At 39.9% G+C, this 25,186-nt stretch overlaps 1 protein-coding gene across 1 annotated transcript in view; it reads right to left on the bottom strand.

Annotated features, from left to right (window-relative positions):
* LOC309344276 (serine/threonine-protein kinase TNNI3K) overlaps positions 1 to 24,484 on the bottom strand; it is a 138,567-nt gene extending 114,083 nt beyond the window's left edge. Inside the window, exons 1-6 of the mRNA XM_081866537.1 lie at positions 24,373 to 24,484; positions 21,698 to 21,803; positions 21,066 to 21,174; positions 16,009 to 16,094; positions 15,192 to 15,289; positions 13,899 to 14,009 (exon numbers count right to left, since the gene is read on the bottom strand). Coding sequence (XP_081722663.1) covers positions 13,899 to 14,009; positions 15,192 to 15,289; positions 16,009 to 16,094; positions 21,066 to 21,174; positions 21,698 to 21,737 — 444 coding nt within the window. The 5' untranslated portion in view covers positions 21,738 to 21,803; positions 24,373 to 24,484. The remainder of the gene's footprint in view (positions 1 to 13,898; positions 14,010 to 15,191; positions 15,290 to 16,008; positions 16,095 to 21,065; positions 21,175 to 21,697; positions 21,804 to 24,372) is intronic.
* Between the last annotated feature and the right edge of the window lie 702 nt (positions 24,485 to 25,186).

Here is a 25,186-nt window from a genome sequence, read left to right as displayed (position 1 = left end):
CCTGTTTCTGATTTGATCCCGGAATGTCCCGCTTTTCCTTAGGATGTCCTTTTCATCAGAAATGTTGAAGGGTATGGAGTTATGCGACCCCTGAGCAAAGGAGATAAGTAACTATACAACTTTTAGAAGACATATGAAGGCAGCCCTGTTTCTTAATGTTTAATGCTTTATGTTTTTATATAAATTGGAAGCCACCCAGATTGGCTGGGGCAACCCAGTCATATGGATGGGGTATAAATAATAAAATGGTGATGGTGGTGGAATGGGACTCTATTTTCATCAGAGTAATGTTGGAGGGTGTGCTAAATACTGAAAAATATATTGAAGAATGCTCTTCCGGTCCATTATCATTGGCATCTGAGGCAATTTTGTTATGGAATTTGTCTTTGGGCCAACCACAAGATTTTTTTTTTGAGCAAATATCAGCACATAGTTGAACTGCATATCTTTCAGATACCTTGATTTCAACATTATTATAAACATTTCACATCATTCTCATGAATAACTGAGTTGCATGTGGAAGTTATTATTGATAGTCCACCAGGGGTCAGCAAACTTTTTCAGCAGGGGGCTGGTCCACTGTCCCTCAGACCTCGTGGGGGGCTGGACTATATTTTGGGGGAAGGGAATGAACAAATTCCTATGCCCCACAAATAACCCAGAAATGCATTTTAAGTAAAAGGACACATTCTACTCATGTAAAAACACACTGATTACCCAGGGGGTGGATTTAGAAGGCGATTGGGCCAGATCCGGCCCCCTGGCCTTAGTTTGCCTACCCATGCACTAAACCATTCAATAGCCTGTACACAGTGGTGGAGGAAGGGGTGCAGGGGGTGGGGTGCGGTGTGCCCCAGGTGTCATCACTGGGGGGTGTGACAAAATGAGGGTTTTTTTATTTAAAAAATGGTCTCATGAAACTTTTTGGGAGTGACGTGGTGGCTTAGGCACCTGCAGTTTCTTCACTGCCTGAAATGGCAGCATGGGACTTGCGTCTGCCTACTGCCTCTCCCTCAGCTGCCCTATTCACCCCGCCCCCATGGGCAGCTCGCCCTGCCCCCATGGACACGGATCACCCAGCCCCCAGGCTGCAGGACACGCTCCCGCACCAGGCACCCGAGCGGCTAGCTATGCCGCTGCCTCTACAAGCCCATTATACTAAACCTACAGACAAATACTGCAGTGCCAGCTTCCCATGTATTGCCATCTATGGGCTGAAAAATAATATTCAGGCACAGATGTCTTGTGAGCATGTATTTTTAAGAAGACAGCTGGTAGAGTTGTGCCTGTCGCCTGTTTCCTATTCCCACTTACATTCTGCAAATTTGCACTTTTCTTCTGGTGAAATCCAGGCTTAGGTCTGTGCATTAACAGATGAACCAACAAACCACATTCTCTAATGTAAGCACATCTAGTGTCAAATTGCAGGGAAGATGAAATATTTATGCCCAAGACTAGTGCAACTGAATCAGAATGCCAGAGAGATTGAAGAGCATCAACTTCATAGCACTGATTGCTAAAGTGATTTAAAGAACTGTGCCAAGACCACCTCCTAGACTTGGAGTGCATGGGGGAATGGATAGTGCAAAGCTGGTTTGCCTATTCAGAAATTACATTGATTCATTGTTGTTGTTTTTTGCCTGGTTGATGCTTTCTAAAGCAATTGCCAGGGTTAACAATATGGATACCAACCAGCTAGGTCATTACGCTGGGAAGCAGTCAGGAGAATGATTTGATCAGGCTGAGAAACGAACAGCCAAAAGCTTTATAATACTAGAAATCCTATTGGGCCCTTCAGTCATCTGACCCCTTTTGAGACGGCTACTGCAGTAGTACATAACAATGAATAGTGCTGAAGCTTAGCAAGCAACAGGGCAGAAGTTCTGTTTTGATGGAGAAGAAATGAAAACACCTGGTTCTGCAGCTAGAATACCTAGAGATCTGTATACCTGGCATGGAGGTATCCAGTGGTGGTCAGGCTCAGATATGAGGGTGGAAGTTCAGGACCACACTAAGCAGATTGTGCAAGGGCTCATCACACTTCTCAAAAGCAACAGGCATGGCTCACATTTTGAACTACATGTACAAGTAATACACATTCCATGTAAAGTGCTCCCATCACAAACAACCACAAAGACTGCACTGCTGGAGAACTCAACTACATTTCTAACAAACTAGCATAGGAACTTATTTAATATCTCTTTATTTCAATTAAGGCAGGCATTACCAAAACAATTTAGATCCTTCTCATGGGAGGGAAAATGTTAGCAGTCCCATATATATTAATGTGATCTTCTGCAAAATAAGCTGTTTAATGTAGTCAGAATAATTCTCGAAAGACCAGCAGTTTCAAATTTATAAGGGGGAGGGGGAAGTAATGGCAAAGCTCACATTTTGAATGTGTAAGTATTCGAATCAAACTTATCAACTAAATCAAATGAGACAGACAAAATGCGTCCTTCCATCAGAAATGGGCTTTGTAGTAATTTGTCTATCACCAAAAGGAATAACAACATGTATTTTACAAACTGGAATTAAAATAATCCTTGCACAAATGGAGCACATTTAGTGCAATGATGAAAAGAGTTACATATGCTCACTGGGAATTATAGTCCATAATCTTTTTCAGGCTTTTTGTCCTTTTTCAAATTGGAAATAAGTTACTGGATTGCAGCTTCTGCACAGCAAGAGATATGCCCCGTGGCACATTTTACATTTGCCATGGCTTCTCCAACATCCACCCTTACACAGAGCAGTAGCATTTACAAAAAAAAAAAAAAAAACAACACTTATATGGAGTACCTGATGTCAGACACAATAGGCTAGAAAGAGAGTCCATAGGCTAGAAAATTAGGCAGAAATAGGAAACAAATGTACACTAAAGGTGAGGGAGAAACACTAGCTATTTATGAACCCAGGGATTCCTATAGCTTGGGGTCCAAACAACTCATTCATCCATGACATGAACTCATTTGTCCATGCTGACTTCACTCATTGGCTAAAAACAATGAAAGCATACCCTCCCAACAGTTCTTAGATGAAAATAGGGACATTCTATTCTACATAGGAAGCTTCTCCCGTGTTTGATCTCCTGTGTCCATATATGTCATATGCACATCAACATTGGTCACCTTGAGCCAATTACATCCGCTCAGCCTCACCTCTTTCACAGGGCTTTTGTAAAGAAAAAAATGTGTGAGGGAAGGGATCATGTACAACACCTTCAACAGATAAATGGAATGAAATAAAAATTTAGCTCTAATGTAAGCTGCATTGAGTCTCTGTTGGGGGAAAAGGTGGGATATAATAAAATAATAATAATAATAATAATAATAATAATAATAATAATGGAAACTGAGAATGACCAGGAACATACCAGAGAATAAATCCTATTGAACTCAGTATGACTTAGTTCTGAGAGAAAAAAATTGTTAGGATTGCAGTGTAAGACTGCACATTCTTTACCATGTTACCTGGGAGTAAGCTCCATGGAATACAGACTTACTTCTGAGTAGACATGTAAAGGCTTGCAGTGTAAGACTCCATTTACAATAAAGGAATAAACAAGCCACATGTTTACTTTAAATGGCTGGCTAGTGAAGCCTTGCGATTACAGAATTTAAAGTGGAGTGGTTACATTTTCCTTCAAAACTATATACCAGCCTCACTATTTTTTTTTTTTCATTTGGTGCACACATTTTCAGTATAAGCAGGACTCCATTTTTTACACACACATACACAGAGCAAAGAAATGGAGGGCAGGAAAACGGAAAACTGGGATACTGAGGGATCAAATAAAAAACCAGTATGGCTTCTGTAATTTTGGGACGGTCTCTGGAAAATTGAGACACATGGGAATTGAGGGCATGGGAAAGGTAGGGGTAGCAAGACTGGCTCATCTCACAGAAATATCGTAGAAATCTGATGACACATTTTTCTTTAAAACATTTCTTTCAGGAAAGAAAGCTCTGGATTTGGGCCCCTTGTAGGCATGGATAGTGGTGCAATTGCTCCAGCTGCAGCATAATAATCTGGCCATGGTTTTTGTGTTTTCTAATATTGCAGATGTGGAGACTGAGGTTGAGAGAGAGCAACTTGCCAGCTATTGAGTGCAGGGCACGGGCAGGATTCAAACCAGGGACTCCTAGATTCACAGATCAGCCTCTTTGCCATTACACAACAGCGAGGTACTGATCATAAATGGTGGTGATTTTTTAAAAAATATATGAGCAAGGAGTCTTTGAACTTGACTAAGTTGTAGGCTTCAGATTCTATTCTTTGGGAGGACAGCTTAAATGGGATTTGGAAAACAAAACTGAAGCAGGGCAGTAGGAAGGCCAGAGGGCCAGAATTTCAAAATAAGGTCTGTAGTCTATAACGTCTTCTCTCTGTAGGATGTAATGAACATAATGCAAGTTAATTGCTTTTATTAAAAGCCCTGAAAGCAGAAAAGGTAAATTAGAGCTCATCTTGCTATAGTTTTAATGAAACATCATGTATAATTGGGTCAATTTTTCCCCCTTCAAGCAATCTATCTGCAATTAAAAATTAAAGAACTCAAACTTGTACATCGAAAGATCTATTCAGAACCTGGGAGTTGCAAATTAATCTGTCTAGTTATCCAGAAATCAAAATTTATTAGCAGAACCCACACTTCTTCGCTAATTATGCTTTAGCAAAGGTGAAATCATGGTGATGAGTTGTAAAGATTCTGAATGGATCTCATTGCAAAACATAGGATTGGCAGTAAATGTCAAAAGAGAGAAGCCTGCAAGTAAAGCTTGCAGTTTTATGGACAGTTCACAAATTCAGTGGTGTTTTTTCCTGCATGTAAGTTTCCTCAGAATTGCAATTACGTCCACTGGCATGGAGAAACAAGAATATGAACTACTTATATACTTGAGGCCTTCAAAATTCAGCCGGTTCTGCTGCCATGCCTTCAGTATTGTCAAGTGCCCAGTATAGTTATATACATGGATGTTTTTGTGGATGCGTTTCTACTCAGTGGTATAGAACACAGCAGAGCATGCTTATTCTTAAAGATCCATAAATATAAAGATCCATAAATATGTGTGTGTGTGTGTGTGTGTGTGTGTGTGTCCCCCCAGGACGCTCACTGCTCGCTGTGGGTGGTGCCCCTGTGGGCGGCTAGCTCCGGGTGCACAGCATGTGTGCCACTCTGAGTGCCAGAGCAGCTAGCTCCGCCTCTGCATAGCTGCATACACAAATATGTAAATATAAAAGCTTTAAAATACACAAATGTTAGCAATACATTCCCTGAAGCTTCATAATTCTTTTATATTGCCTTACATTTTAGTTGCCTTGGTGCATCTTTTCAAACGCTTTGTCAAATTGCTTTGTATGCATCCAAGGCTCAAACTGGAAGGGGGAAGGGGTGGAAAAAGTTGGCTCAGGCAATTCATATTTCTGCCTGACAGATGTAGATTCTTCACATAGGTTCCATAATGCTTATTGTCCTACTTGAATTCCAGTTGGCAACTCATTATTTGCCACGATGTTGACAATGAAAGGCTGCACTTAACTCTGTTTTTGAAATTAGATATATTTGGGCAGGCATCCCCATACTGTCAAACAAAATCCAGTCTGTACTAAGAGGCAATTGTTATGCTGGAATATTCTGAAGAGTAGTTAAATGCTTAAGGTTGAGGGGAAAACAATTACTGGTCTTGTTTTATGTAGAAATGAATGTGAGCTTTCTCAAATGGCAAAGTACTCATCATAGCCACAAGTCAGTGAATAAACACGTCACACTTATTGATTTACAATCATGGCATGTCATTGGCAGAAATTTGGAAGAAGCTATACTCTATAAGCAGTCGCTGAGAGATGGAGAGATTCTTAACTCTTCTATGGTGACGTTTGTCCAAAGGCAGCTTCAGGATTTGATGGTAGGGAGCGCAAAGCATCAGTGGGCTTTCAGTTCCAAAAATATTAGAAGAATGCCTTGCTTGGCCCTTAGGCTGAAGCTGGATATACACAGAATCAGAGTTGGAAGGGACCCTGAGGATAAGCTAGTGCAACCTGCTGCAATGCAGGAATATGCAGCTGGATCAAACCTGCAACCTTGGCATTATCAGCACCATGCTCAAAACAGCTGAGCTATCCAGCAGCTGTAGAGGTGATTTCACATTGTAGGCCTTTTGACCCAGATCTAACCAGCCTGGATCATGACTACTGGGAAATCTCAACAGAACTAGAGGATCTTTTGCTTGAAGTGAGTTGGATGACCTTGGTGTTTTTTAGTCAGCTAGAGGTGATACAGTCATGACAGTGATTGAATAAGTCAGTAAAGCCAGGCACTTTTCCCTGGAGGTCACAATATCTTTTATATGTTGCATGTATCATTCATGTATTTGTATACGCTTCATGATATTCACTGCTGTACTCTCTAAATGCCTATAACAGTAATGATTTTATCACTGCAAAAAAAGGATGCATTATTATGTGGCAGCATTTTTACAGAACATTGTAAAAGTTTTAACTACAAATCACCTCTACTTTGTACAGCTTATGAGATCCTAAAAAGGCTAAAGATTTTCACGTTGTATTCCACCAAGCATTTTCCTAGTGGAAACTAAACCTTGGGAAATGTTCCAGTTTTGCTTCCTTATTTGGTTTTTACAGCACTACTTCCTCCATTTCCACATATATACTCTTGTCTGCATTCTCAAATTCTGCACATTTTACAGTGAGAAAATACAATCTGTTGAACGGTGGGGTGGCACCAAAGATTTATTCTAAGGCCACTGAATTTTGGGTATAATGAGATGGCAGATGACTGTCATGTATGGGAGCCAAGCTCCACACCCATTCAAAAGTGATACCACTACCTGCCCACCACTAAAACAGCTGCCTAGGTGCCCCACAGGGAGATGGTAAGTGGCAGTTCACCTAGGCGGAGCAAGTGAGAGGTCCTTCTGAGCCCCTCAACCAATGCCCAACCTGCCTGAGTACTGACACTGGGCATGTGCTGAACATTGCTGACTTACTGATTCAGGCTTCATACAGTTTTGGTAACATAATGGGTTTATTATGCAGTGTTTCCAAACACAAATCTGCAACAGTAATTCTTATACTGCAAAGGGAAATGGGGAGAGGCAGTCTGGATCCTGGACTGTCCTTAAAAGGGACAATGCAAAGTTAATCCACTGTGCCACATTATCCAAATAGTAATTCTGGGTGTGTGTCCCCCCAAAAAAGGGTTGTTTTATGTGGGATGTCATTTATTAATGGTCTCTTCTTTTTTGTATAATTTCTCTATTAGGTTTTCTGTTATCATACAATACACACAAAAATAAACAAAACAAAAAACATTCCTATGGTATGTAAGGGGAGAAAATGCTAATCTAACCCAACATAGTTCATCTAACCCAATGAAGATTTATCCCTTGCGGTATAGTCAAGTACTGTCTTGCAATGACTTTTCAGGGTCTGCTGAAAAGACCCTGCTGAACTACGTTGGTTCTGCTGAAAACAGAACCAAGGTAAACCTGGGACATCAAAAATACCATATTACATAGACCTCTTAATGGTCGTGATCATGAGGACACACTCCTCCTAGGTTCCAAGGCCAAAGACAGCCATAACATAGGAGTGGTGGATGAGCCTTGAACATACATTAGTAGCCCTGAAAACAAATGCTGTGAATTTTGAGGCACTTATTTGTAGGATAACAAATATACGCACAAAGAACCTCCCCCACACTTAAAATGTTGTGTCTGTCTTCACCCTAATCCTGAGTCATTGCATAAATTTCAGATAAGAATTATGTAAACTCCAACCAACACACACATATTTAATGATATGTAGACATGATTTCTCATTGTAATAAGAAGTGCATGTGGAAAGAATAATTAGTTCTAGGTTGTTATTCTGTTTGGTAGGGCCAGGGTTTTAGTATAAAATATAAGAATAAATACTAAGCATATTAATTATGCAACTGGATGGGTTTCATCTCATTATTTCATCCAAGCCTGCCAACATGTCACTGCTGCAGCTGTTGCTGAATTTATGATAGCATAAGGTTCTTACACAGTGAATGATTTTATCCCCTGGTACCACATCACTGAATACACGACGATGAAGAGGATGAAGCAATCCCATGAAATTAACTGGAGTTAAATGAAAATACAATAGGCCAGGATTTGGGATTGTGTGAGGGTCATGGTGAAACAAATATTTTAAATGAAGGGGATACCCCAACAATACTTTACCAACAGAGGTTCAAGGGACTACTGTGATTCCAAAGGCATTTTACCTCCACAAAGGTCATTTCACTAAGTAAACATCCATCAGGGTTTAAAGGTTAACAATGGAACAATAGCAAAACAATAAGGGACATTCGTGTAATGGTGTAACCTTGTTTGTTGGTGATGCTGGCATGAATTTGTTACTTCCTTGTAATAAAATATGACAGGGAGAAATCCTACACTAGTCAGGAATACAACTGAGGGACTAGACTGAAGTTCTGCTGGTGAGGCCATGGAAAGCTCTGCAGCTATTTGCTGTTCTGCCAGTAATGAAAGCTAAAATGGTGCATTCTGGGGCATGTTTGGGGAGACAGTGGGTCTGTGGGATTCTAATCCTTTTATTTACCCCAATGTGCCCTCAAACTATATACCACTAACCTATAACTAAGAGGGCTCTGGAGCTGGCCAACTTCCACCATGAGCAGCAAAAATAGGGGGAAAGGAAGGGGGAGAATGAAGGCCTTACCTTGCTGACATAAGAAGGGCCCAATGGGTAAGGCAAACAGCCCATCTAGTCCAGCAGCCTGTTCTCATAGTGGCCAACCACATGCCTGTGAGCCCTGCAAGCAGAATCTGTGTATTCTCCCCACTTGTGGTTTCTAACCATTGGTATTTCAAGGCAATACATCCAACAGTGGGGTAGAACACTGACTCAAACAAAACTAAGTTGAAGAGTGGTGAAATTGACTGGTGAATTTGCGAATATAGCAACAATAGGCCTAACAAGAAGATAAAAGCTGTGATGATAACTTTTCCCTTTAAAGGTCCAGCTCCTTCCTTAGACACAGCTCTAATCATTATCAGGGAACAGATCAATCTGGAGTGGCCTTGGACAGCAATTTAGATCCAGGTCCTGACATAGCTAACACTCACCCAGTTCCATCTAGATACTACACAGATAGCATATTGCACATCATCAATAAAAATGATTTACAGCCGACTATAAAGTTCTTCATTCCCCAATTCCCAGAGATCACATTTATTGTAGATTGTGATACAGCAAGAGGATATATATATGTAACAGCAGAACCTTAAAAGCCAGGGACAAGGTACTTGCTTGTGTGAGACTGGCAAAGGCAGCTCTTCAGATATATGCACAGATTTTCTTTCTTTCACTGTATTTCCATGCTTTTAAAAATAAAGCCCAAAGCAAATATTGTCCTGCTTATAAAATACCCAATTCTTGTTGCTTGGCTGGCTAGAGAGGTTGATGGGTTACTGTTAAAGATTTTGAAGCAAGTCTAGGGTTTATAATTGGAGAGGCCATGTGACCTTGCAAACTAAGTAACACAAATAGGCCATATTGTGCTGCTGAGAAAATATCTACTCTACATATATTGCCCATAAAACTCTCTAAGACATCATGTGTAACGATGGCATTGTACACATTAAGAAATATACCAGGGTAGTTGGTTGCATTGCCACTTATATTTGTTAAAACATATTAAGAGTCAGAACATATGAAATAAAATGTTTAAAATTGGAAATTATGCATATTTTTAATAAGCAAAACAAAGCCCATTGTACCTCCTGAGGTTTGGAATGCAACATTCAAAAGTGAAAACCAACACCCTAAGAAAAACTTCATGTGACAATAAACTTCCAGGAAAAAATGAACCTTTGAAAGCTATCTAGCCTGTTAAAATATTCTCCCAATCATAGACCTGAGCAATGATCTTCAGATGCCACAAATTTATTTGTCCCTTGATTAGGAGTTGCTTACTGGAAGACCACAGAAAAACACCATCCACTTATGACACCATCTCATACCTTTTATTCTATTTTCTCAAACTGACATCGCTTCACAATTTTTAGTTTTACCATTTCAGATCTTCATTATTTTTGCCTTTAGCAATGGACTTAAAAATAATGATTGCTAGTTCCCTTCATTTTGGAAGGGTTTATTCGCATTTGACTCATTAGCTGTGCAAAGGTCAGACACATTCAATTCTAGCATTTTCTGATCCATAACCCAAAGGTGAAATTAGACACAGCATAATATTTTTTTTGCCTGCCCACAGTCAAGTTAAACTTTTGCTCAAGTATTTACACTGCAGTTTTTAATTCAACTTCATCTATGAACAACTTCATCTATGAACCTGCAACATCATGTCTCAGAGTGAACTGCTTCTCTTCAGAGTCCTGAAGCCACTATTTTCCTCCACTTTCTCATTTCCCTCTTCTCTCCCCAATAGCCTGGTTAACATATTAAAGATGCAATCCAAACTTCCTTCCTCTTGCCAGTAGGTCTTTGAGGATATTCACATACCGGTACCTAGCACTGCTGCTGACCAGCAGACCCAGTTTATTTTTTAAAAAATAATATTTATTACTTTTAATTTTTTAAAAAAATATTTTTTTTTTCTAAATACAGCAGACCCAGTTTAGACCCAAGATCTGCACCAGCTCCAGCATCCTGGTCGATTTTTCTTTCCTAGCCGACTGACTAAAATTTCCAATGTGCCATTTTTATTCTGCTAATCATCTTAAAAACTTGGTTTATTCACATTCAACAGGTTTCATGTTCCATTTATTTAAGTTTTATTACTTTTGTACATGCAAGTAATTTTGAGTTCTTTCTGAACGATTTAGCCAAAAGATTTATGAACACAAGTAGATGTAAATATAATCAGAAACGCACAACTGTGAACCCTTCATTATAAAAGTAATTCTGTTCATGGCATTAAACACTTTTGGATTTTTTTTTTAATGAAATAGATTGAAACAAAGCATTTCCAAGGCAACAAGAAATGAGCTGGGGTGTGAAGTGACTGAAACGAGGTCTAAGTGGTATGTTTGGGGATAAAAGGTTCATGACTAAAAGCAAATTTTAGTTAAAAGATGTTGAGCCTGAGGGCTTTACAGGAAATCCACTTAGGAAACCTTAAGAGATGGGTAGGATTCCTAAAGGAGATTTCAGGTCACAAAGGTCTTTCGGAACATTCTAGTAGGCATTCAGTGTTGTGAGGCTTTTCTTTTCTTTTGCCTACAGCATAATTATTTGCTGCCTCCATCTTATAATGATGCAGCCATGCAGTTTTATAGCTGCTTCCGATTTCCTCTTCCAGAAGAATCCATCTAGATTCAGTATCCTCACATGAAGGGCAGAGGCTCTTGGAACCACAAGAAAGGGAGTGTAGCAATTTCACAGCAGCGCTTGAAGAGACAGCTGTACACCAGGAATATGGTGTGTGCAGCTGAGGCAAAATGTTCTTTTGCTAGAAACCATTATCCTCTCTCACTATGACCAGGTTTTTAGATCTAGTTGAAAAGGAGTGAAGAGATGGGTGTTCTGAAATGAACCCAATTGTTTTGTTACCATCTGTGCCACAATGTGGGGCTGTGAGGACATTTCACTCAAGATATTCCGGGCCCTGCAGGCACTGGCAGTGCAATTTCTATTTAGCGTGCCTCTTTTCTGCTGCACCTGCACTGTGCCTGGCCTAGGAACAAATTAGGCATTTCGTTACCACAGCAGAGTCTATGATTAAAGACTTAAATTTCACTGCTCAGGTTTGCAGAAGAATGTAATGCATATATCTAAGGCTGCAGGGTGGAGTGTGCCTCGAATTCACATAGTAATCCCAGGATTCAGCCGATTCTTATACAGGTCTAGCCACTTTCTTGCTCACCCAGCTGTCCTTTCCCAATTCCCGAGTATAAGATAATATTTGTACTTATTTGTATTTTAACTGCTGACCTGCAGGCACAATGTGCTAACCACCCTGAGAACTGCGAGTATAGGGCAGTATACAAATTTCATTGTTGTTGTTGATGATGGAACGCCTAATTGAGAGGGGCTCTGGTTCCCCAACCCCAAAGTAGGATTAGATCCAGACACATCCACAATCCAGACACAGCCCTAATTTGATCTGCCCACCCCCACAGTTTTGGCCCATAGTTCTCCTTATTGAATCCTTTCCCCTTGTTTTCTAAGTCTTGGAATCTAAGACAGCAGTGGGAACAATTCACAGTGTGCAGGGTTGGCTACTGGTTTGACGGGACCCCTGGGTAAGGTTGGACCTCTCTTGAAGCATACCAGGGGATTGACAGTCTGGAGCAGCAGGCAGTGGGAGACAGGGAAGCTGAAGCTAAAGCAGAGCAGCTCCTAATGTCCATACTAGCTCAGCACAGCACTATAAATAGGAGTACTGGCTGAGGCAGCTCTCCATTCTCTTCCTTATAGCAATGCCTTTGGGCCTTGTCCTTGACATGTACATCAAGGGCAGGGCCCAGACTCACTGGAGATAATGTGGACAGTGACCTGGGGAAAGCTCTTCTCTTTTCAGCACTCTGCTTTTGAAAGATTCTTCTTCTAAGGAGTGATGGAGAGGGAGAAGGCTGGCATTGACCGCAGTGAGCCTGACCATGCCCATTCAGCAGTGGACTCAATGGCAAGTGCTATGGCAGCCAGGCTCTGGATGCTGCCAGGACCTTGCAGGACATGCCAAGGAAGGTGATCATTATGGTAGGTCAAGATGGGTTTCTACCACATAATCTGCTTCATCCAGTATACTGGAATTCCTCAGCTATGTAAGTGCACAATAGTACTCCTCTTATCAAAGTTTAAGGAAAGTGGAGAATGGAGGAATTCACATAGGAGGCTAATCAGCGACTCTGATAAGCCTGTTACATTTTGTTTGTTTTTAAAGGGTTTTTTTTACCAGACATTGAGGCATGGGAAGGAGTTCATTGTCAAAAGGAAATGCACTGTCAAACGATGTAAAGGAAATCCACATAAAGCCCGATCACGATTTCCTGCAGTGCAAACATAATGTATACTGCAATATGAAATTATTTGCCATCGCAAATGTTGAAATCCTTTCAGTTGCTTCAGAAATAATAGTGTTAGCTGACTGTTGAAGGAGGTGTTTCGGAATACAAAGGATGAATGATTGGTTAACAGGAGTTTGGAAAACTATGGAATTAATAACATTTAACTTCTTTTTTATGAGCAGTGAGGAAAATAATGGTTGAATAAGTTTTCAGACAGCTGGATCAGGTGCGAATTTTTGGAACCCTAATTTTCAGTATATGATTCTGAAGGACATTGTAATGTTATTAAATATTTGGATTCTTATGGTAAAAACCTGCACAGAATGTGTTTCAATATACAGTACCTTTTATACAGTAACTGTATTCATCTTACTGCAGACCGTTATACAAAGACCTGAAAAGCAGGCACATAATAGTATTTGTCCCAACACTTCTAAGACATTTTTATACAGTGCATGAAATCAGAATGTAGTACTGATTTTAAGCTGTCATTTCCAAATGTTTTAAACACACCTCTACAACATTTTGGAAGTGCCGCATAATACCTCTAATTGAAAGATAAACCTTAGTTACTGGCAGGTTTTCTTCTTCTTTCAGCCTCTCCAGAAATAACTTTCATGCCTGTTTTACCTTTGACCTACTACCTAACTATCGTAGTACAGAGCTTGCCAAACTTTGGGGACCTGGAGAAACTGTTGTGGTCACCACACATACACACGGCAACCAAGAAAATACTACAATCTACTCTACCGGCTGCAACAGAATGTTTCTTTCAAACCTACTTTTAATGCCTCTTTAGGCACTCAGTTCGCAACCCCTTTTGCAGTTACACATGTAAGTGAGAAGACATACCTCATGGTGACCAGCAATTGTAGCAATATGGAGAGCTGTAAGTGCTCCATAGCCAACTTGCTGGATGTCAGCTCCACTGTGCAACAAGGCAGTTAAAAGTTCTGCATTGTCCTGAAATGCAGAAAGCAAAGTTATTATTTAGAGAAACATAATTAAAAGGGGTTGCAGCTCAGGGGCAAAGATAGTGCTTTGCAGAATACAGTTCTGTCCACACACACCCCAGCTGTACTTTATGAACAAAATCCTTCTGAGTGTAGGAGCAAAAGAGTCTCAATGAAATACAGCAAGAAAGAACTACCATATTTTTTGCTCACTTTTTCCCTCCTAAAAAGTAAGGGGAAATGTGTGTGCGTCTTATGGAGCGAATGCAGGCTGCACAGTTATCCCAGAAGCCAGAACAGCAAGAGGGATTGCTGATTTCACTGTGCAACGATCCCTCTTGCTGTTCTGGCTTCTGAGATTCAGAATATTTTTTTTCTTGTTTACCTCCTCCAAAAACTAGGTGCGTCTTACGGTCTGGTGCATCTTATAGAGCGGAAAATACGGTAATCAGTATCAAATATCTCCCTTAAGAATGCTGGGTTCTGTAAATGAAACCTATTGCTTAATCTGTAATATATAAGGTAACTTGCCATGAGTTTTCATATCATGGGGTCAAAATACAAATAAATGAATAAAATAGCTGCCCTATTGAAAGTGATTGCCAACAGATACTCATGTTGTATATCTCTCAGTTATCAGACATATCAGACAATTTCCAATGAAGAAAAATTAAACCAGAGGACAAGTCTCATTCAAGGCCACTTTTTACAATACATTTTAGATTCAAATACTCAGATGCAAAATGCATGCGTTTCAATTGTGTCAGTTATGAAGAGAGGTGACAACATTTTTTAAGTTCCAAACTCAGGTTACAAATTCTGGCAGCTGATAATGCTGGCTTCCAGTATGAAGTAAGTGTTACCCTCTACCCCAAAGTTCTTTCTCAGTTCAGATTTTAATCCAATACATAGAAGATATCAATTCCTCCTCCCTTCCCTTCAACCCTATCCCACACAGCCACTGCAGTTTCAAAAACATCAGGAGGGAGAAAGAGAAGGAAGACCCCCTTCTGCCCACTCCCCAGCGCTGCTATGGCAGTAAGCCAAGCACTCAAGGAACTGAGACAACTTTATTTCTAGTGCTCTTGGCACCTGCCTTGCTGCCAAAGCCCAACTGCTGGAGAGGGGGCGGCTGAAAGGAAGAAAAAGAGCAAGACTGCTAATGCAATTTCTTACTTAGAATTCAATTTACCTTGTAAGCTGCTAAATGCAGAGCAGTAAACCCATTTCTTGTCAACCTGGATGGGCGCAGGCCTTTCAGCATAAGAGTCCTAATATGTGATTTGTTACCTGCATAATAAATATTGGAAATGGAGGCAATTATAAAATAAAAATAGATGGTGAATTAGTTTGCAAAAACAAAACAAAACACTTCAACAGGTATTAATGCCTGCTGTGGGAAAGTTACATTGCAACTCTATGCAACTTTTCTCAGAAGTCCCACTCAGAAGTCAGTTGGACACTCCTATTTATCACACCATACAAAAAATGCAATGTGCCATAAACATAAACAAATGGCTTTTTCATGTTGATACTCATCATGAATGTTTATTTTGTAATATCTACCATCTCATTATTTGCTGATTACAATTTCTAAGGACCCATTTTTTTATATTATCTGAGCAGCAGCATGCTCCAAACAACTGATTTTTCACTTCCAGCACATTTAGTTATAACCATGATCAATTCCTGATGAACTGAATAATGAGGAATTTACAAAAATAAAAAGAAATTCTTCCTTAGATTAAAAAAGTGCCCTCCCTACTTTAGGGTGAAATAGTGACAATTATGCAATATCCTAAGCCTGAGATTAAATCCAATCAAAATTTAAACCACTTTGTTGTTATTGTTTATAACATTCCACCTGATGCCTACATGAGATTCAACAAGAAAAGTACCAAGGCGGCAAACAGATTAAAAAGTAATAACGTTCCTGTGGTTTATTAAAAAGTAAAATCATTAAATGCGCCAATAAGAGGGTTCTAAAGCATCTTAGCTGAAACACTTACCATCACAAATACAACACAAATGCAGAAGAGACAGACCATTTTCTGTACGGTAATTTAAATTAACTTTGCTGAAGGCTTCATCGGAGCTGGGGGGGGAAAAGATTTTAGAGTTTATCAGAGTTTTCATCTTTTAGCATCTCTCTCTCTCCCCCCCCCCCTTTTATTGGAGAAATTTCTAAAGGAAAAGAAGAAACTTCATAATTATGATATTATAATGGGCAAGGTTTCTAACCTAATCTGTACCATTTCAAAATCAGAGATCCAGCTGCAAAGGGCAATACCAAGTTTTATATATCAGGTTAGGCTGCAATCCTATGCCCATTGACCTGGCAGTAGGCCTCGTTGAGCTCAATAGAACCCTAGACATGTATAGGGTTTCATTGCTCACTGTTTGCAAGCGAAGGGGGCTCCTGTTCCTGAATGGCTCATAATCTATATGAGGGTCTTCCTGTCAAAACAGCCCAGGCGAAATAATTTGGTTTGTTCCTGTTTTTTGAGGGATCCTCTCCTTCCACCCCACGAAGTATAATAAGCCATCGCTGTTCCATCTCTCCCAACTATCCCTTCGCCTTACCACCTTTCTGAACAATAGATCATTCAAATGGTGCATTCTCTGGCTACTTTCCCATGCACTTCCACTCATGGGTCTTTCACATAAAGCTTCTTCCATCCCTGCCCCCACCACTTTCTTGTAAAGATCTGAATATTCAAAGCCTAAGCCATCACTGGTGGGTGGGGTGGGGTTGCAAGATCACCCTTGTAAGCCCCGCCAGCAAAGTCCTGGTGCATCCCACTGTTCATAGACTCATAGAGTCGTAGAACTGTAGAGTTGAAAGGGACCACAAGGGCCATGTAGTCCAACTGCCTGCAATGCAGGAATCTTTTTGCCCAACGTGAGGCTTGAAGCCGTGACCCTGAGTGTCATGGTCTATTGACTGAACTATCCCATCGATATACAATCCCTGACCTTCCTTGTGTTGAGCAGAAAAGACATGCCTTGGGCATTTACTCATGTTCATTTCAATGCGAGTGGAATGCTTCATGCGATCATCCCAAATTGTATGGAGGGTCCTACTCATGTCCAAGCAAACAAGAATACGAGCTCCTCCACTAAACATAGGAAATGTCCGAGAGTGAGTGGGCAGAGAAATGCACCCCTGCTCCCATATCCACATGCACCATGTCCAAGTTCTTGCCCTCCATCATGGACAGGAAATCCGCTCACCCTTTTGGTGTGGTGGCATTGCAGGATGGTGGAGGCCCTTCTAAGGCCCCAAAGTGGGAATCTCAGGTCCTCTATGAGTAGGAGACATGGGCGTAAGCCTGGGCTGCCTATCAGAAGCTGGATCCTAGCCTGCACCTGGAATTTGCAAATTGGGGTGCAGGCTTGGACATGGGCTGGGTGGAGCTGACAGAACAGGAAGGCTTCCCTTGGGTCCACTCCCTGGCCATTTAAAGTCCAAATGACCAGATGGAAAAGCCAAGAGGACCACATTTTCTCTCTCTCCTCTCTCCTCTCTCTCTCTCTCTCTCTCTCTCTCTCTCTCTCACACACACACACACAGTATGGCCTGGGATTACCTACCCCTGCCATGTATAGTTCAACAGAAACAATTCAACACCTACAATACTGCTCATCTACACACATGTTATGGTTCTCCTGGATTGTATCACTAATACACAGTGCCACACTGTGCACAGACCACTGGTGGGGGGAAAACATATGTTTGAATGCTCTCCTTGAGAGAGAGAAATCACATAGGTGGTCTATAGAGGGGCAGGTGGTCTTTCAAGTAACCTGGTCTCCCGAGTTATTGCAGATCAATACAAACATAAAAATGCTTTAAAAAAATGAATGGAATTTCAAACCATTATTTCTGAGCTTTGTTTCTGAAATGGTAGGATTTGAATTTTGTTAATCCACATTTAGAATCATTTGCAGGCTTTCCATTATGAGTTGCTATTAACCTGAAGTACAGCATTTCCGTTTTTCATACATGCAATTAAAAAGAGTTTCATTTTAAGCCACAGCAATCCTTAGAGAGAAATGCAATTTTCTCCCACTTTTTTTTTACACTTTCTGTACTAATTGCATTGCAAACGTGAGCATGTCAAACTCTCCAGCCACTGAATATCACTTACTGCAAAACACAATGTATATTTTTCATTTTTCCTACACTTTTTGGTATGCCATGGTAGATTTTAGTACAACCTGATGATTTCATAAGGACATGTGTGGATGAAGTGAATAATTAAAATGAAGCCATTGTTGCCAATGTATTTCTAATACTATGTCCCTTAAACAGGATAAATAACCATACTGCCTCATTAAAAAATGATATGTGGCATTTGCACCTGATGCAAACATCTTTTGGGGAAAATGCAGGGTATACTAAAAAATAAAAGTTACAGAATCTGCAGTTTTATGATTCATTAACTATGCTTGCTGACCTCCTTTCTACCACTGTATGTCAGAGAAGCAAAAGAGAATTCATTAATAAAAATAGTTAGAAAAACTGGCAATAGATATGTAAACTGAGCTTTGCCAACTTCCTCAACAACTAAAAATAAATACACAATGCACATTATTATATTACAGGTAATTTGACCAGATGCTTTCCCCAGACCTCTTTCTCTCAAGTTGTAGGGCTATAATGTTATGGGAAAGGAGCAATAATTAGCAAGCTTTTATCAGCAGGCTTGAAAATGCATTGTCGACTTAGAAAATTGCTGCTGCTTGCAGTGTGCCAGAAATACTTTAGGAGGAAGGAGAATTTTTTTAAAAAAGGAATTTAGAATAATCTCCCCCCTTCTTTTTTTTACTTGCATATAGTTTTTTGAAGATTACCTCTTTGGCAATAGGTCAGGTATGTTTCTAAAAACCTGTCTCCTTTTGTCTTCAATGAGCCTCTTACTATTCCTCTGAGTATTCTGCAGTGTAATCTGAAAAGCTGCACTGTAATTAAGAAAAGATAGTAACAAGATTTGCAGTGAGTGATTTTCATCCCACTGAGGCTCGGGAATTTTTTCCCGCTATTGCTGTCAGAGTGGGTGCGGGCAATTGTTCAGCATCAATGGCCAGATGAAGCAAGGAGGAAAGCTGGGTGGAACAGCCAATCTGCATAATTACATTCATGTAACCAACACAGAAAATCAGTTGCGCGAATATGGTTGATGTCAACCTACAGCTTGTGGGCAAGTTTGCATATTTTGTGATATTTTTATCCTGGAATGCCTTAAAATTCTCAGCTCAAAAATACTACTACTACTTCTGTCTGCTCTTATTACTTACCTATCAGTTTCTGGGCTACAGCACATCTCATTTTTAATCTTGGCAGAGGAGAAAACTTTTTTGTGCATGCTGGAATACTTTTAAAAGGTCTGAAAGTATGGTTGCCACCTTTTACGTTGAGAATGGATGCAATGGACAAGAGAGCAAACAGAAGTAGAGCATCCATATCAAGGGAAGTAATAATACCACTCCATTCTGCCTTGGTCAGACCACACCTGGAACACTATGTTCAATTTTGGGTACCACAATTTAGGAAGGATATTGACAAGTTGGAACGTGTGCAGAAGAGAGCAACAAGTGATAAAGGGTCTGGAAGTCAAGCCTTATGAGGAACGGTTGAAGGAGCTGGGAACGTTTAGCCTGGAAAATAAGAGACTGAGAGAAGATATCATAGCCATCTTCAAATATCTCAAGGGCTGTCACGTGGAAGATGGAGCAAGCTTGTTTTCTCCTGCTCTGGAGGGTAGGACTCGAACCAATGGCTACAGGTTACAAGAAAGATTTCGACGAAACATCAGGAGGAACTTTCTGACAGTAAGAGCTGTTAGACAGTGGAATGGACTCCCATGAGAGGTGGTGGACTCTTCTTCCTTGGAGGCTTTTAAGCAGAGGTTAGATGACCATCTCTCATGGATGCTTTAGCTGAGATTCCTGCATTGCAGAGGGTTGGACTAGATGACTTTTGGGGACCCTTGCAACTCTACAGTTCTGATTTTATGAAATGTGACTGCTCCAAACTGTTTAGCTTTGCCTTCTTTTTGGGGAGAAGCTGTACTGAGAGACCAGGGAACATAGCTGGCTTCTGCTATGGACCAAAGCTCCTGAAACTAGGAAGGGAGCAGCAAAAGAAACTCCAGGGTTGTAATCAGTGCTTTATTCCTTAAAAAATGTTTATGGGTACTCTCATTTTCCTATTATTGAAATACTGCCCCTCAATGAGGCCAAACTTAGATTCACCCTGCGTCCCCCCAGCACTGGTTGTAATGTTCTGCACCCTTTCCACTGAAGGCTTTAAGTGCTTGTTGGCATCCAGGAGACAATAAAGGAGTGCACCATTGTGGGGTGAAGTCAAGCTGTTAGAAGGTTGCAGCACCTGCTGTGGTCAGAGACACCAATAAGAGAGAGGCTTGGTTTTTTTGCAGCTGGGGCAGATGAAGGCATCTGGTTGTGCTGCTGGAGATGCACCATGACGCCTGGTCTCTCTGCAAGTACACTCACCCCTCCCCCTTCCCACGCTTTTAAACCACAGACAAGAGTGTATCTTAAGCTGTTGGATAGTGCATAAAAATGCTGATACAGAATTATCACCACCCCCTGTCCCATCTAGTCACTTACTGTCAGTGACTGATATGGATTCTCCCCACGCACCCAAAGAAAACCACCCCTCGGGGCATAGCAAAAGGTCAACCTAGCTAAATTGCTTCTGCAAGCCCCTCCCTAGTCCAAACCCAGTGTTCAACTGCATACTGAACCCTTGTGCTCTATTTACTGTCATGAAGATGTGTGTGAAAATTTCACACACACACACACACACACACACACACACACGTATATTTTCCACACAAACTTGAACATGTGCATAAACCATCAAGAATTTGCATAACATGCAAATCAGGTCATACAGATTTGTGAAACTAATATGGCAGTCTCAAACACACAGCAGTTATCAGGATGCCAAGTATGTATCCCCAAACATAGCACTAGACAGATTTGCTTTGTTGTTGTTCTTAAATAGATGGATAAACAATGCTGGTAGATAATTTACCTGAAGACATGCTTTAATTCTGCAAACTCCTTTTCTTTGATTAAGAGGTCATCTTCTAATCTTTCAATGATTATAGCATATGATTCACTCACTTTTTTCTTCCATTCATCTAAAAGGAAAAACAACAACAACAAGGTTTAGAAGGAATCTTGGCTTTAAATACATTTAAAATAGAATTTCAACTTTATTTCCTTCTCCAGGTCATTCTGTGCTATTACATAATAACCTGAGCTGGGTGGATGGATTTTATTTTTACACATTGTTTAGAACATTAAGAAAAACATTTTAATATAAAAGCACAAAATTAGACAAGGTTAATTGTTGATATTTACCGGTAGTTCTTAATATTATTTGATATCCTGTCTTGAGAGAGTAGAATGAAGGAATAGGTTCTTTCCAGGAAACCCACAAATATATATGTACACAACACACAACAATATTTGAAGAAGTTTGCTTATTTTTCTGTAGCCTTGATTTCAATCTAAAAGCAAGTCTGATTTCAGTCATAATATTTTTCAGTTAGATTACTGACAACAAAACACCTTTCACTTGAACTTCACAGTAAATTAGAGAAGATTTCTTCATGAATCATTTACAATATATTTCCTTTAAAAAGAAGCAAGATTAATTACCAGTGCAAGTTTGAGTTGGTCTAGATTTATAGTTCCCCATTTGTTCAAGATGACTTCTTTGTTTCAGCAAAGTTCTTGTGGTAATATTACTCCTTGTTCAAGAGCACTGACAGACCCACAAAGGAAAAAAAAGAACACTTTGATAGTCTTGTACCTAAAAATAAACTGTGTGCCAAATGGAATGTCATGCAACAATGGCACAGAGCAAAACAGTGTGCACTCTCTCAAGTGTAGAACAAAAAAGGTAACTAATCATACTGTTGAAATACACTCCCTGGGGGGCGGGGATTGCAAATACTTTTATAGAAATATTTGCTTACCCCTCTATTAAATGCATATTTAGAAATGCATTACCAACTGGCTTCCTGTTCGAAAATGCAAGTATAAGAACACATTGCTTCAGGGGTTCATTTTTTTTAATGATATTTTATTAGATTTTCACAATAAAAAATTATAAACAATAAATAGGAAAAACACAAGAAAGATAAAAAACCACAAAAATACAAAAGTACAAACACTTAACATAAAAAAGAAGAAAAGAAAAGAAAAAAGAAAAGACTCTTTTCAAATTCATATCCTTCATAGCCTTATTTTCTTGACTTCCACCCGCCCTCCTTTCTTGTATTCCACTTCAAATTTAATTTAGCAAATTCATTTATATTAGTTTTATCCTTTGAAAGTTCCTTCAAATATTATATTATTCAAATTTTCATCCGATATCTATCCCTTCTTTCATATTTTTATTTATCTTAATCACTTGAACCTCTTCTTCTCATTTCAGTGTCCTCAACATTCAAAGATTTTGCAATGTTTTTGTAGATAGTTCTTCCAATCTTCTTCCACCTGCTCTTCTCCTTGATCTCGTATTCTGCTAGTCATTTCTGCCATTTCCATGTAGTCCATTACTTGCATCTGCCATTCTTCCAAGGTGGGTAGATCTTGTGTCTTCCAATGCTTTGCAACCAGAATTCTTGCTGCTGCTGTGGCATACAAAAAGAAAGTTCTATCCTTCTTTGGCACCAGTTGGCCGACCATGCCCAGGAGAAAGGCCTCTGGTTTCTTAGGGAAAGTGTACTTAAGTACCTTTTTTAGTTCGTTATATATCATCTCCCAGAAAGCCTTAATCCTTGGGCATGTCCACCAAAGGTGAAAGAATGTACCTTCAGTTTCTTTACATTTCCAGCATTTATTATCGGGCAAATGGTAGATTTTAACAAGCTTGACTGGGGTCATGTACCACCTATACATCATTTTCATAATATTCTCCCTTAAGGCATTACATGCCGTAAATTTAATTCCGGTGGTCCATAACTGTTCCCAGTCAGCAAACATAATGTTATGTCCAACATCTTGTGCCCATTTAATCATAGTAGATTTCACTGTCTCATCCACAGTATTCCATTTCAACAGCAGATTAAACATTCTTGATAATATCTTAGCATTGGGTTCTAACAATTCAGTTTCTAACTTTGATTTTTCCACCTGGAAGCCAATCTTTTTATCTAAATTATAGGCCTCTCTTACTTGAAAATAATGTAGCCAATCCCGCACCTTGTCTTTGAGTTTTTCATAACTCTGCAATTTCAATTTATCACCCTCCTGCTCCAAAATTTCCCAGTACCTTGGCCAATTGGTCTCCATGTTAAGTCTTTTCATGGCCTTTGCCTCCATTGCCGATAACCACCTTGGGGTTTTGTTCTCCAACACATCTTTATATTTAATCCAGACATTAAATAATGCTTTTCTGACAATATGGTTTTTAAATGCCTTATGTACCTTAACCTTACCATACCACAAATACGCATGCCATCCAAATACATTATCATACCCTTCCAAATCTAAAATGTCCGTGTTTTCAAGAAGTAGCCATTCCTTCAGCCAGCAAAAAGCTGCTGCTTCATAATATAACTTAAGGTCCGGCAGGGCAAATCCCCCTCTATCTTTCGCATCCGTAAGTATCTTAAATTTAATTCTGGGCTTTTTGCCATGCCAGACAAATTTAGAAATGTCCCTTTGCCACCTCTTGAAACAGTCCATCTTGTCTATAATTTGCAATGATTGGAACAAAAACAACATTCTCGGCAATACATTCATCTTGATGACAGCAATTCGTCCAAGTAAGGAAAGCTTTAAATTTGACCAAATTTCAAGATCCTTTTTCACTTCTGACCAACACTTCTCGTAGTTATCCTTATATAAGTTAACATTTTTAGAAGTCATGTTCACCCCTAGGTATTTTACTTTTTTTACCAATAATAAATCTGTCTCCTTCTGAAACTTTTCTTTCTCTATTGGCGTTAAATTTTTCTCCAATACCTTAGTTTTTAACTTATTCAGTTTAAAGCCAGCCACCTGACCAAAATCCTGGATTAATTCTAAGGCCCTTTTAGTACTAGGGACTGGCTCTTGCAGTGTCAAGACTAGGTCATCTGCAAAAGCTTTAAGTTTATATTGTTTATCACCGACCTGAATACCCTGAATCTGTTGGTCCCTTCTAATCATGTTCAGCAAAACCTCCAGGACCGAAATAAAAAGCAATGGGGAAATTGGGCAGCCTTGTCGTGTCCCTTTTTCAATTTTAACCTCTTCTGTAACTACATTATTAACTATTACACATTGCTTCAGGGGTTCAGACCCACAGCACCCCATGTCAACAACCTTATATTGATAGTAACCTCAGAGAGTATGGCTTTCTTCACAGAATCACTGAGCTGCAAACCATTGGAGTGGTCGTCCAGTCCAGTGGGTATCAAACTTCCCAAGAGAGCCCTTTCCTTTCCACTTTATTTTGCCTGCTGATGAGGATGTCTGCATGTGTCTGGCAGAATTCTTGCATGTTGAGGTGGTGTGTTGCAGGAACCACAAGCAGTGATAGATCCAAACTAGGCAAGATGTGGAGAGGTGTGATTGGAGCTCTTGACATTTCATTATTATTATTTTTTAAAAAAAGAGCTACAGCCACACCACATCCACAAACAAGAGACATGGATCAGAGCTACATCCACCCAAAAGGATAAGTAGTAAATGGGAGCTTTGAGTTAAAAATATAGGTTTAAATGGAAATGTGGCAAAAAGAATACAATTTTAAGGCACAGGTAGATTCCCTCCCCAGCCCCCAGATTAACAGCCCAGTGTAATCACCATCATTACACCCATGCCATAGATTCTATAGCTTTGCATGCCTGGAGTAATTTAGGTAGTCCACTGATCAGCAGGCAAAGCCTATTATTCCCAGTTGATTATTTCATAATGAATAACCTAGTTGCTAGCTTTCATCTTCCCTTCAAAGAACTGCCCTTTGTGCACCATACTAATGTAAAGCACCCTTTGACCACCCTTTCTTCTTTCCCCCTTTCTCTTCTATTAAAAACACGTTAGCCAAAAGGATCTTGAGTTCCCATGTGATGCTCTACCTTGAAGTGCCTGAAGTAGGATGGTTTCAAATGACTTGAGGGAAAAAGCAAGTGGGATATTAGGACTTAGTTGTGG

The sequence above is a fragment of the Podarcis erhardii genome, assembly GCF_964252035.2.
Source record: "Podarcis erhardii genome assembly, chromosome: 6".
Classification (NCBI taxonomy): domain Eukaryota; kingdom Metazoa; phylum Chordata; class Lepidosauria; order Squamata; family Lacertidae; genus Podarcis; species Podarcis erhardii.
This window is presented reverse-complemented; position numbering and strand designations above follow the sequence as displayed.